Below are 12,320 nucleotides of genomic sequence, written 5' to 3'. Positions count from 1 at the left end.
AAAAAAATATGAAGCTTTTACATAGCATCTACATATGTGTGTGTTGAATTTCAGGTGTTTTTGTCAGCAGAAGCATGCCAGAATTCGATAACCACGACTTGGAAACAAGGCATCATGTCCGGATGGTCAAAGGTTTAATTGACATTTACATTCTGCTAGGAGAAAGACCTGACTTTTAAGATCTTAAATAGTTAAAATATTTCAAAAGAAAATATGTTCATACTGTCTTAAGAGTATTTAAATTTTGGTACATGCTGACTAATAACAGTTTTCATTCAAAACAAAACAACAATAGGGTTATTAGTTCTGCATTTTGTATTTTGTGATATGTATTGCATGCAGATTTCTGATGCATGTGATAATAAAAATGTATTTGCAGATGTTTTTAGCCATTATCTGCCCGCTGCTTGTCCTCTGCAATATGGAGATCACAAACATTGGCACCATCCAACTCAAGTGGTACCAGAAACTCGGGGCCTTCTACACTTCGCCCATTGCCAAGTTCTGTCATAATCTGGTCAGATTTACTATAGATCATATCATTTAGATTTCAAAAGAAAGGGAAAACTTTGGAACAATGGAAACCTTCATTTGAATTTACTTTAAGGAAATTGAATACGTCCTCATGCCTTAAAAATTTATGAATTATTTTTCTTTTCTCTAAATGCAATTAAATTAGTGTACCAAAATTTATGAAAATGTAATGAATTACGATAGTTTTGCTGAATAACTCTGGCTTAAACATTGAGTTAAGACTTTACTGGTACTCAGAAATGGAACAGTGTCACTCATTAAGTAAGTAAATAAAGAGTTTTTCAAATATTGAAAATAAACATCAGTTTCAATTTCAATATTATCAGTCATACCCGGTAATCAGTGTTTTCTTACACATTCTGTAGTAGAACTAGCATTTTTTTGTTTTATGTTGTAAGACAAGCATTCTCGTTCACCAGAGTGATGATGCCTCAGATTTATCACAATCAAACCTCTGATGAATGAGAATGTAAGACAAGATACCAGGAGAGTATTTGTCACATAACGCATTCTCTTTAACAGTTCATGCACCTGATATTCCTCGGGATTTTCTCATACCTCGTATTGGTTGATCTGACGCCGGACCGTGTGACACCCCTTGAAATTGTCTGCTTCATATGGGTCGTCTCCCTAATGGTCGACAAAATATATGTGGTAGGTGGCCTCTGTTTATTATGTTTTATTTTTGAATATGCATGGTTAGCTCCCTGAGTTAACATGTAGTTTTTTTATATAAACAATGAAGAAATTAGCTTATTTATATGATATTTTTAATCCATTTTCATAGAATGTTAAATGTTTGTAGTGATCAAATCAACACAAAACTGCAAGCCTGGAATTTCTAAAAAATTGAAAAATGATCATAATTCAAAATTCAACTTTTAATATGATAAAATATAAACTGGGGTTGTTGCAATTTTCAAAGTAATATTATCATAACCGGATTGGGGTTCATTAATCCAAATTCTAACTTCATTGTTTGACTCCTCATTTGTTTAACTTTTGTTTCATTTCTTTTAAACTTTCCTAGCCGAAGCTCTTTGACCGGTTAACTACATTGAGATGGCCAACTACTTTGTATTCTTATTGCAATGAATGTGTTTGACTCATTATTTTGTTAAAATTTTGTTACAGTTTATAACTTTCCCAGCGCCGACCCTGATGTCTAAGCTCCGTGATTGGTACGGCATGGTGAACTACTTGGAGGCGCTCAACTACCTTTTGTACATCCTTGCCTTCATTCTTCACCTCCTCGACTTCTACCAAGCCTCCAAAGTCCTCTACTGTATCAACTCTGTCGTCTTCATCTTGTTCTTGACCAAGTTTTACACGGCCAGTACCAGCATTGGCCCCAAGATGGTCATGATTCAGAGAATGGTAAGCTGCTCTCTGTTTTTGTGTATTTGTATAATTTAACATCTATTGAAAATGTTTTTTTGCAAAAGTTTATTCATATGTATTCAACAAGTAGCAATTTTAATGTAATGGAATAGCAGCCCTATCAAAATGGTGCCGGTTACCCTTCATATATCCATTTGATTGCATAATTACCACCAATAACAAAGCTTAAACATGTGAAAACTTTTCACATACTTAACCGAATAGGACGAAATAAAAAGTAATGATTTCATGAAAGACGGTATTTAAACAATATCCAACGTCAAGTGTATTAAAACTACTTTTTTAAAATCATCTGAACTCCCTGTCATTTTAAGCTGATCTAGCCTAGGTCATTGTCATTGTCAGCATCATCCTCGGGCAAAAATATTAAACTTGCTAATTTCTCAAATATATTTCAAGATATGGTATTCAAATGAAATTGGTACACATATTGCCAGAGACAATAGGCACATAACAAGGCTCGTAATTCTGGCCTTAATCGCTTTTGAGTTATGCTAAACATTGGCGTTGATTGCAAGTAAATGAATAGTGTTAATAACATAGGTATCAAACACAAAAATTGTACTTATATTTTGTTATATGAAATCCTTCCTAACACTCAAAATAGTGAAACATTTATTATTGTCTTCCTTTTGTAAATAAAATTATGCCAAAATCAAACCCCTTAAAATATAACATTGTATTGAGTCTTAAACTGTCAAATCATCAATTTCGCTGGCTTGAAAAAATGTCTTTCTTATCAGCAAAAGAAAACCTTTTAGATATAGTTGTATGTACAGATGGGAAATGTTGGTGCCTTCAATTAAAGATGTAACTTGTTGTAACAGTTGCACATCTGCCACACCCTGCAATTATTCATCCACTTTATCTAATGAATCACTTTTTCATATCATTATTCATTATCACATTATTCCTTGTCTCTTATAGTTGGGCGAGCTACAGCTGTTCATATTTGTGGTGTTGGTATTCCTATTGGCATATGGGATCGCGGCCCAGGGCCTTCTGTACTCTGAGCGTTCCCCGAGCTGGACCATACTGAGGGACGTCTTCTACTATCCGTACTGGCAACTTTACGGGGAATTGTTTTTTGATGCCATTGGGGACGACGGTGATGGTAACTATATGAGTGTTACATCTTCAGCAGAACATTATACAGGCAATGCTAGAGCAAATACATCTTTAACATAATCAGGAATCCTTGTAGTAAATGGAATACATTTATAGTGGAACAATATCAAATAAAACTAGAATGCACCAGGAGAGCTGGACTGTCTGAAATTCCACTGGATATTGTCCTTATGTCATGTATTGATGTGTGTTTACCCCAGGTTGTAAGAGTGAGCAGTCCATGAGTGGGTGCATGTCACGAGAACAGGACTGTCTGGCATTCCACTGGGTGGTGCTGTTATGTCATGTACTGACGTGTGTATACCCTGGGTTGTGACAATGATCAATCCATGAACTCATACATTCTGGGAGGGAATGGTTGTTAAATTGCACTGATTTATGCCGTTATCATTTATTTATGTATGTGTACCCTAGGTTTTGACAGTGACCATTTCATGGGACAGTGCATTGAGGGAGAGTGTGAATGTCTGACATACCACTGGGTATTGCCGTTATGTCATGTTGTTATGTATTTGTACCCCAGGTTGTTATGTCATGTTGTTATGTATTTGTACCCCAGGTTGTGACAGTGACCAGTCAATGGGCAAGTGCATCCAGGGAGATCGTGATTGTCTGACTTACCACTGGATGGTGCCGTTTATCCTCGCGGCCTACCTCATGATTGGAAACATCCTCCTCCTTAACCTTCTCATAGCTATATTTAGGTAAATAGTGTTTATTCTTTAATGACATTGGTCTCCCATGTTGCATAATAACCTACATGAATTTGCTGTGCAGGTTGGACATATTTTAATGACATCATAATGATGATGTCAGGATGTATGTTATGTTTCTCACACAATTTTTCAAATAACATGAAATTGATATTTTAAGTTTTTCTGTTATTCGAAGGAAGAACTCGAGGTATTGTCATAGCCTGTATCAGTGTTGGCATATTTGTGCCCATACTTTAACCTTGGCCTAAGTCAAACCCTTGATGATGTTTACATGAAACTGAGAACATGAGCCAAGAAAGTCATTTAATGGTTGGCATCTATCATCCATAGTGCTGTTCTTGTTGTTTTTAATCTGTATATTTTGGTAGCTGTAGAACATGGTGAAACTTTTTTCATTTAATGCTAAAGAAGAAACTTGTTTGCAATTTTCAATTTCCTTCATATGGTATTCAAGAGAGGGAGTGTTTTTTCCACAGTAACGTGTTTCACACAGTTGAGAAGAACTCATTTGAGATATGGAAGTTTCAAATGTATTACCTGGTAATGGAGTACAACCAGAAAACGTTCCTCGCTCAGCCTCTGTCCATCTTCTGTCACGCAGCCCTGGCTCTTAAGTGGCTCTATGAACTTGTATGCTGTAAACTGAAGCACGAAGGTAGGTGTTCAAAATGAAACAAATCTTCAAACAGAAACCATGGTATTTCAGTAGATTGTCAGTTTTCTTTTTAAAATGACGTTTTTTGGAGTAGTCAATTTTGCAAGGTTAAAATTTGCAATGCCATTTTCTAATCACCAGAAAGCACCATTTACCTGCACCTTTTGAAAGTAAAAGCAGACTATACATGTGCTATTTTAGACAAAATGTCCAGGGATATATGACCTTCCTGATGGTTCAGAGGGCCCATAGAATATGGTCATAGGTGTTTTATATTAATGTATATGATCAATTGAAAAACAAGTTAAAATGCAACTCCATTGAAGAGAGATACCTGGCCAAATAACCTGATGTGTTTGCAGGTGTTAGGTTGTGTTAGTTCCATTTTTTATGTAGATTTTGATGTAAAATAAGTATATAACAAAACTAAAGTTAGTTCCCAATTTCAGAGCAGTTCCTGGGCCGGAAGCATCTGGAGTGGTTACAGATATTTGAGAAGGAGATGATGGCCAACTACCTCCGCCTTCGTCGGGCTGCCGACCAGAACAGCCTTGATACACGGGTACAGCAGCTGGAGAAGAGGTAACACCTTTGTTTATACAGGATTCAAATTGCAATAGCTAATATGATAGAGAACCTGTCATTATACTTGGTCAAAATGATATAATTGGTCATGCTAATGTTAAGAAAACGTACAAAATTACGTGATTTTATTTACTTCAAACTGTTGAAAACTATGCTTATATTTGGTATGTTTTCTCTGATTGAGATCAGATGCTAGACATAAACCATGCAAGTCAGATCAAGTGAACACATTTATTCACTAAAATTCATTAACATGTTCATACTGAGTCTGAGAGTCTGGCCACCTAGTGTTTGTTATTAAAACAATGGTGAATAGTGGTTTCCTTATTTTGATCGATTTGATAATGGTGAGTTATTGGTTGATGATATTGACATTGATAATGATTATGGTGTTGGTGGTAGTGCTGGTAGTTGTTGTCAGCTGCTACAGCATACAAACATTTAGAAAATAATAATGGTATAATGATGATGATTGATGATGATGATGATGATGATTGATGATGATGATGATGATGATGATGATGATGATGATGATGATGATGATAATAATGGTAATGATTGACAATGATGAGGAAAAAACAGCAATGATGAAGATGATGACGACCACAATGAAGATGACGATAATTGTGATGCTGAAGTTGATATATTTTTTAGACGCACAGTTTTTGGTTATGGACCCTTGGTTCTGAAAAATGTCAGTCAAAATGAATCAATGAAGATGTTGATAATAAAAAAAATAATATATTGTATCCCTCCTGCAGAGTTGACATGTTGACAAAGCTGATTGAGGATGAGGTTATACAGGACCAGCAGCCAGAGCTGCCCCCGGAGCTCACATTTGTGGCAGGGTAGGCTTGTCATCCAGTTCTTTTAATAATAAATGTGACATTTGTACTCTCCATGTTTATTTCCAAAGGATAATAAGATAATACTTCCCCTAGTACTCGCACTCTTTACTCAACATTTTGAGTATTTATTTTTCATTTCCAATGGAATAAAAAGTTAATGCAAATCTAAAATTAACCGTGACTTTCATTTCATTGGAATGACGTCTGTCTTCAACTTTCAAGGATAATATGATGTTTAAAAAAAGTTATGTAACTATTCTTATATAAATATTCACTATCTATTAATAATGGTTTCAAGATCTGATGCTATTTATATTTTTCATCAAAATATCATTCACAAAATCAGAACATCATTTAATATGTATATGGAAAACCATAAATGATCAAGAATATATCATTTTCAGTGTAGCAAGGTCATAACTCTGATTCAATTATTGTCAACTATGGCTATTGTTTGACTGCAAAGTAGACTCGTATGGGAAATTGCCTGGCGGCATTTTTGCCATGTATTACATTGCTTCTCTACCTGTTCCAGTGAGACAGGCCAACGGCTGATTACCTCCCGATCCAGCTCGGTACTTTCCCAGGCCGGCAGGAGTTACAACTCCTGGCCTTCCACTCTTGATGTCATGGCAGTGAGCGTAGCTGAAGGCGCTACTGATGGTTCCCTTAAAAACCTCAGCTCAACTCACCCTGGTCCGAAACCACAGGCTCAACTGGTAGGTTCACAGTTAGCTTGTCTTTTTGATAAACCTCCATAGACCAAGTTGATTTTGGTTTGATATGTTGGGAGGGGAGAGTGGGATTAAGAAAATAGTCAAGGTATTGTTGTTACCTGGGTGTCATTGTCATTAATGTACTGAGTAGCTACAGTAGACGCCTTGCTCTGAGATATTCCATATGATAATATTTAACTAAAGTACAGAAAGATTATATTTCATTAACTGAAATATTTAAGTGTATTTATATGTAAAAGTTGTAAAAAAATTGATGTACATTGGTCCTGCACAAAGTGTTTAATGTTTGTGCAAATGATGCATACATTGTAGAAACCTGCAAAAAAGTGTGTTTGAACACTTGTGCTGTACACCAGATTAGTGTTTTAGGTATGCATTATTCGGCCTGTTAGATACAAAAATTATGCTGAAAAATAAAAGATATGTACATGTACATTTCTGCTCTTTGTCTCTAGCTGAGATTGAAGTCAGTGTACCAGCTGATTCATAAGCCAACTTCACCTGTGCTTTCTCGCATGAAATCTGCTCCTAACCTTCTACACGGCCAGTCTGAAAAAGAGCGGGAACACATCGATGAACCAGTCAAGGAAGTTAAAGGTGATGTTTTAGATCTTGATAAAGAGAAAGATGATACCATGAAGGACATTGATAATGATAAAAATGTTGGTGCCATTGGTGGGATGGAGTTGACTGAGAAAGAATTAGAGAAAATAAGGAAAAAGGAAGAAAAAGAATTGCGGAGAAAGAAAAGACAAGAACGAAAAGAAGAAAAAAGGAAAAAGAAAGAAATGAAGGAAATTAATGACAAGTTTGACAATGAGATGAATGATGTGAACAGACCTGGTAATACAAACAAACCTGATCGGCAGGTGACCTTTGACCTTGATGAGGAAGAGGCTGAAAGGTCAAGGCCTATGACAGCTCCTGAAATGTTTAGGTCAATTGAAATTGATGAGCAAGAAAACATAGCAGACAATAGTGGAAGATTTGAACATCGTTCTGCATGGTGAAAAGCTTAAAGTTTCAATTCAGTAGTTGAGCACTCTAATGATTGCAATAATATGAGTAATAATGATATTTAGTGTGTTTGTTGTTGATTTTTCTGAACAATATAAAAATATTCAAGTATTTCTTTAAATACCTAGACCAAGTGCTTAATTAATTGCTTGATAAATGTGTTCGAAAATGTATAATATACTCTTTGATCTTTTTGTTAATGCTATTTGGCACAATGTGCTTGAAATAAGATAAGCTTTTAGTGTCAGGTTTGAAAATACTGAAGTTGATACTACTGTTTGCAAATAGAGGAAGCGAAACTTGCTTGTAGTCTGTAAATAAACTCACACTGCACAAACAATAACAGTCAAACTCATTTTCAACAGGTTTTGAAGGTCGCGTTTAAGTCACCGCACTGCTTCAGTATTCGCAATTGGCCTGTTTTTGACCTGCTGATTATATTACCAGCTTAACCAAATATCTTTGAAATATGTCTGATAAAATTTTAACAGTTTTGTCACATCATACTTTTACATCCTTTACTGGCAGACTTTTCATGTTCCTCAAACTTAAATTCTTCTGCAGGCAGTCACGGACTAGAGCAGAATTAATAATTCATTTAATACTTAAAGAATTTAATATTTTTTTCAAACATTAGTAGTTTGATTATCAAAAATGTGTCATAGAGTTTACTATTTTTGTATTGTGATACTCAATAATGATATTATAGGAAATTTGCTAATGATCGTGTTGCCTTCGTTCGCACATATGAGTGCATTAACATATCTATCATCATTTGTATTTTATATATCTAACCACTTCTAAGGTATCTTTAACCATTTAATATACAATGGGCTGATTCTTCAAAACTTTGTTAAAGTTAACAACTTTGTTAACATTATCATTAACTTTCAAAAAAGTGTAACTGCTCTGGACGTTTTATGGAAACAAGGGTACACTTGTGACCTGCAGTATTTGTAACAAGATTTGAGACAGCTGTGTCAGCTGTACTTCTGTTATGTTTATTTCAACTATTTGACTGAACAATCGGCCCATTGTCATGATCATTGATCACATTGTTAACTTTAACAAAGCTTTGAACAATCGACCATTGTCATGGTCATTGATCACATTGTTAACTTTAACAAAGCTTTGAACAATCGACCATTGTCGGGGTCATTGATCACATTATTAACTTTAACTAAGCTCTGAACAATCGACCATTGTCGTGGTCATTGATCACATTATTAATTTTAACAAAGCTCTGAACATTCGACCCATTGTCCTGGTCCTTGATCACATTGTTAACTTTAACAAAGCTCTGAACAATCGTCCCATTGTCGTGGTCATTGATCACATTGTTAACTTTAACAAAGCTCTGAACAATCGACCATTGTCATGGTCATTGATCACATTGTTAACTTTAACAAAGCTTTGAACAATCGTCCCATTGTCATGGTCATTGATCACATTGTTAACTTTAACAAAGCTTTGAACAATCGACCATTGTCATGGTCATTGATCACATTATTAACTTTAACAAAGATTTGAACAATCGACCATTGTTGTGGTCATTGATCACATTGTTAACTTTAACAAAGCTCTGAACAATCGACCATTGTCGTGGCCATTGATCACATTGTTAACTTTAACAAAGCTCTGAACAATCGACCATTGTCGTGGTCATTGATCACATTGTTAACTTTAACAAAGCTTTGAACAATCGACCCATTGTCATGGCCATTGACCACATTGTTAACTTTAACAAAGCTCTGAACAATCGACCATTGTTGTGGTCATTGATCACATTGTTAACTTTAACAAAGCTTTGAACAATCGACCCATTGTCATGGCCATTGACCACATTGTTAACTTTAACAAAGCTTTGAACAATCGACCCATTGTCATGGCCATTGACCACATTGTTAACTTTAACAAAGCTCTGAACAATCAACCATTGTCGTGGTCATTGATCACATTGTTAACTTTAACAAAGCTTTGAACAATCGACCATTGTCGTGGTCATTGATCACATTGTTAACTTTAACAAAGCTTTGAACAATCGACCCATTGTCATGGCCATTGACCACATTATTAACTTTAACAAAGCTCTGAACAATCGACCATTGTTGTGGTCATTGATCACATTGTTAACTTTAACAAAGCTTTGAACAATTGACCCATTGTCATGGTCATTGATCACATTGTTAACTTTAACAAAGCTCTGAACAATCGGCCCATTGTCGTGGCCATTGACCACATTGTTAACTTTAACAAAGCTTTGAACAATTGGCCCATTGTCATTGATCACATTGTTAACTTTAACAAAGCTTTGAACAATTGGCCCATTGTCGTGGTCACTGCTATTTTATGTTACCATCACTATGCCATATTCATAAATTGATGTAATACTCAGATTGACAAATTTGCTATCAACCATACTTAATATATGTACATATTTGCTTAACATTAGATCCTTCTAATAAATGTTAAAGTATTTGTTAAAGAAACAAATAGAAACATCCATTTATGTATAAAGAAAAAAAAGTTTTTAGGTTATTGACTTATCTGTTAAATAAGCATGTCTAAGCTCTAGGAGCCTCTAAATTGTAAATGCCAATTGTAGCCTATCTGTTTTTTGGAAGTTAAATGTTAAGACTGCGTAACAACCATTGATGTATTTGTTGTCCGCAGAAGTCATACGAAGAAATCAACCTTTTGCCATATCTCAAAAACTGTACAACTGTTTAACATATTCACAGGTAAATATATTTAAAGAATATAGCATCAAATATATTATTATCATATTGTTGTTAGTCGCTTGTTACTCTTTAACAGAATGACCACGTGCATTAAGTATTGTATATACATATTACAAATGTTTTAACTGACATGAATGTATGAGGACTAGATCTTAATGAAAGAAATCTCTCTCTTTCTACCTCTCTCTCTCTCTCTCTCTCTCTATATATATATATATATATGTATATATATATATATATATATATATATATATATATATATATATATATATATATATGTTTGCATAGCATGTTCTGATGCTCACATGTATTACAATCAATGTTAGATATTGGTATGTTTTATTGTTATCCGTCCATGTTTCTAGTCTGTGATAAACCTTGTACTGCTATTCATATTTTCATTCTGTTTATACTTTATAGTCTACAAGATCACTTTCATTATAATGCTCTGTATGTGACATGAATAACTAACACAAGTGAACATATATGTTTAGTGCAACTTTATAAGTCATTGATGGGTTATTTATCATTTTCTTATTTTGAATGCATTTGAAATTTTGACGACACGACAACTCCATGAAAAGTTTTCTTGTAGAATTTAAAATGTACATTTAATCGCTTTTCTATTGATTTTCATCATTTGTGCCTGTTATTTTTTTACCACAAGTTCATGTTTTTACCATATACAATCTCCAGAATCATTAGAAATATTTTATCAATCAATTTAGATCAATAACTTTTTTTGCAATTTTTGTCTCACAAAATATATTTATATTATAATAGTGCTGTATTTTCTTGCTTGTTAGAAAGGATAGCACAACACCATTATATCTTGTATGTGTATGTTTTATAAGTAAAGAAGGTACTTGCATTGTATTTACTAATGGTGTCTGATACTCAGACATTGTGTATGAACACAAAGGAAATACTTTTGATTAGGGATAAAACGATGATCAAGTATTGTCGAAAGTCGATTATTTGTGTCCGAGGTCGGCGATAATCAATTTCATTATTCCATAATCGATTATCGGCAATGTACGGCCAAGGGAAGTAACCGTGTTGTGTATGTACTGATTTTCTTTAAAACGGGAAACAGTACAGACTTATACGGGGTTATACGGCAATTTATTCTCAATTATTTTAGAATTAAGTAATCTCCTAAAAACATTTTACTAAATTATCAATTGTAACCTAGAATGTATAACAAAACAGCATATAAAACAACTGATTGTAATATGTTTATTCATTTAAAGACATGTATAAACAAACCAATACAGTTTTGGATATATTTGTAATATATTCACTTGTTCTGTTTCAATTATATAATCGATGATTGATCGAAATGGCTCGTCCGATTATTTTCGATGATCGATTATGGCTTTGGTCCGATTTTCAATTCCTACTTTTGATATTAGTAATAAAGGCAATATCAACCCAGGAGCAAGCCCCAAAATGTACTGTGGTGTTGTTTAGGCAAAAAAGGCCAAGTTACCCAGGCGCTGCCTCCTTCATTTCCCCGCCCTTTTTTTGTTTAATTCCCAAAATGAATTTTTATACCGTATTTGTTCAAGTCAAAATATGGTAATTTTGGGGGGAAATGTATTCAAGAGGTCATTTTGAGATCAATTGAATAAATAGTATAATATTGAATTTTGTAAAAATATAAAGTGATGTAAATTTGATAGGTGTCAATATGTTTTACAAAAGTTCAGCGCAAAATTGCATCAGTGTTGGAAATATATATAAATAAAAAAAATATGCGCTCATCACCATTTGTTTAAATATGCCTCAGAAACTAAACAAAATAGATATTGGCCTTGATAGCACACAGACCTCTAACAAACAAGATATTTTTGCAAAGTACATGTTTGACTAAGAATATTATAAATCCAAAACAAGTATTGAAGTGTTTGTTCTTTGTATCCTTCAAATAAAAATAATGTATGTGCCGCAATATG

The 12,320-nt window shown here is 34.2% G+C and overlaps 1 protein-coding gene across 1 annotated transcript in view; it reads left to right on the top strand.

Moving 5' to 3' along the window:
- Positions 1 to 10,532, top strand: part of LOC128210323 (transient receptor potential cation channel subfamily M member-like 2) — a 38,980-nt gene extending 28,448 nt beyond the window's left edge. The window contains exons 18-28 of the mRNA XM_052914595.1: positions 55 to 132; positions 380 to 517; positions 1,057 to 1,188; positions 1,669 to 1,911; positions 2,863 to 3,049; positions 3,623 to 3,767; positions 4,256 to 4,434; positions 4,884 to 5,016; positions 5,781 to 5,867; positions 6,403 to 6,586; positions 7,060 to 10,532. Of these exons, the coding sequence (XP_052770555.1) occupies positions 55 to 132; positions 380 to 517; positions 1,057 to 1,188; positions 1,669 to 1,911; positions 2,863 to 3,049; positions 3,623 to 3,767; positions 4,256 to 4,434; positions 4,884 to 5,016; positions 5,781 to 5,867; positions 6,403 to 6,586; positions 7,060 to 7,614 (2,061 nt within the window). The 3' untranslated portion in view covers positions 7,615 to 10,532. The remainder of the gene's footprint in view (positions 1 to 54; positions 133 to 379; positions 518 to 1,056; positions 1,189 to 1,668; positions 1,912 to 2,862; positions 3,050 to 3,622; positions 3,768 to 4,255; positions 4,435 to 4,883; positions 5,017 to 5,780; positions 5,868 to 6,402; positions 6,587 to 7,059) is intronic.
- Positions 10,533 to 12,320: the final 1,788 nt, after the last annotated feature.

The sequence above is a fragment of the Mya arenaria genome, chromosome 12, assembly GCF_026914265.1.
Source record: "Mya arenaria isolate MELC-2E11 chromosome 12, ASM2691426v1".
Lineage (NCBI taxonomy): Eukaryota > Metazoa > Mollusca > Bivalvia > Myida > Myidae > Mya > Mya arenaria.
This window is presented reverse-complemented; position numbering and strand designations above follow the sequence as displayed.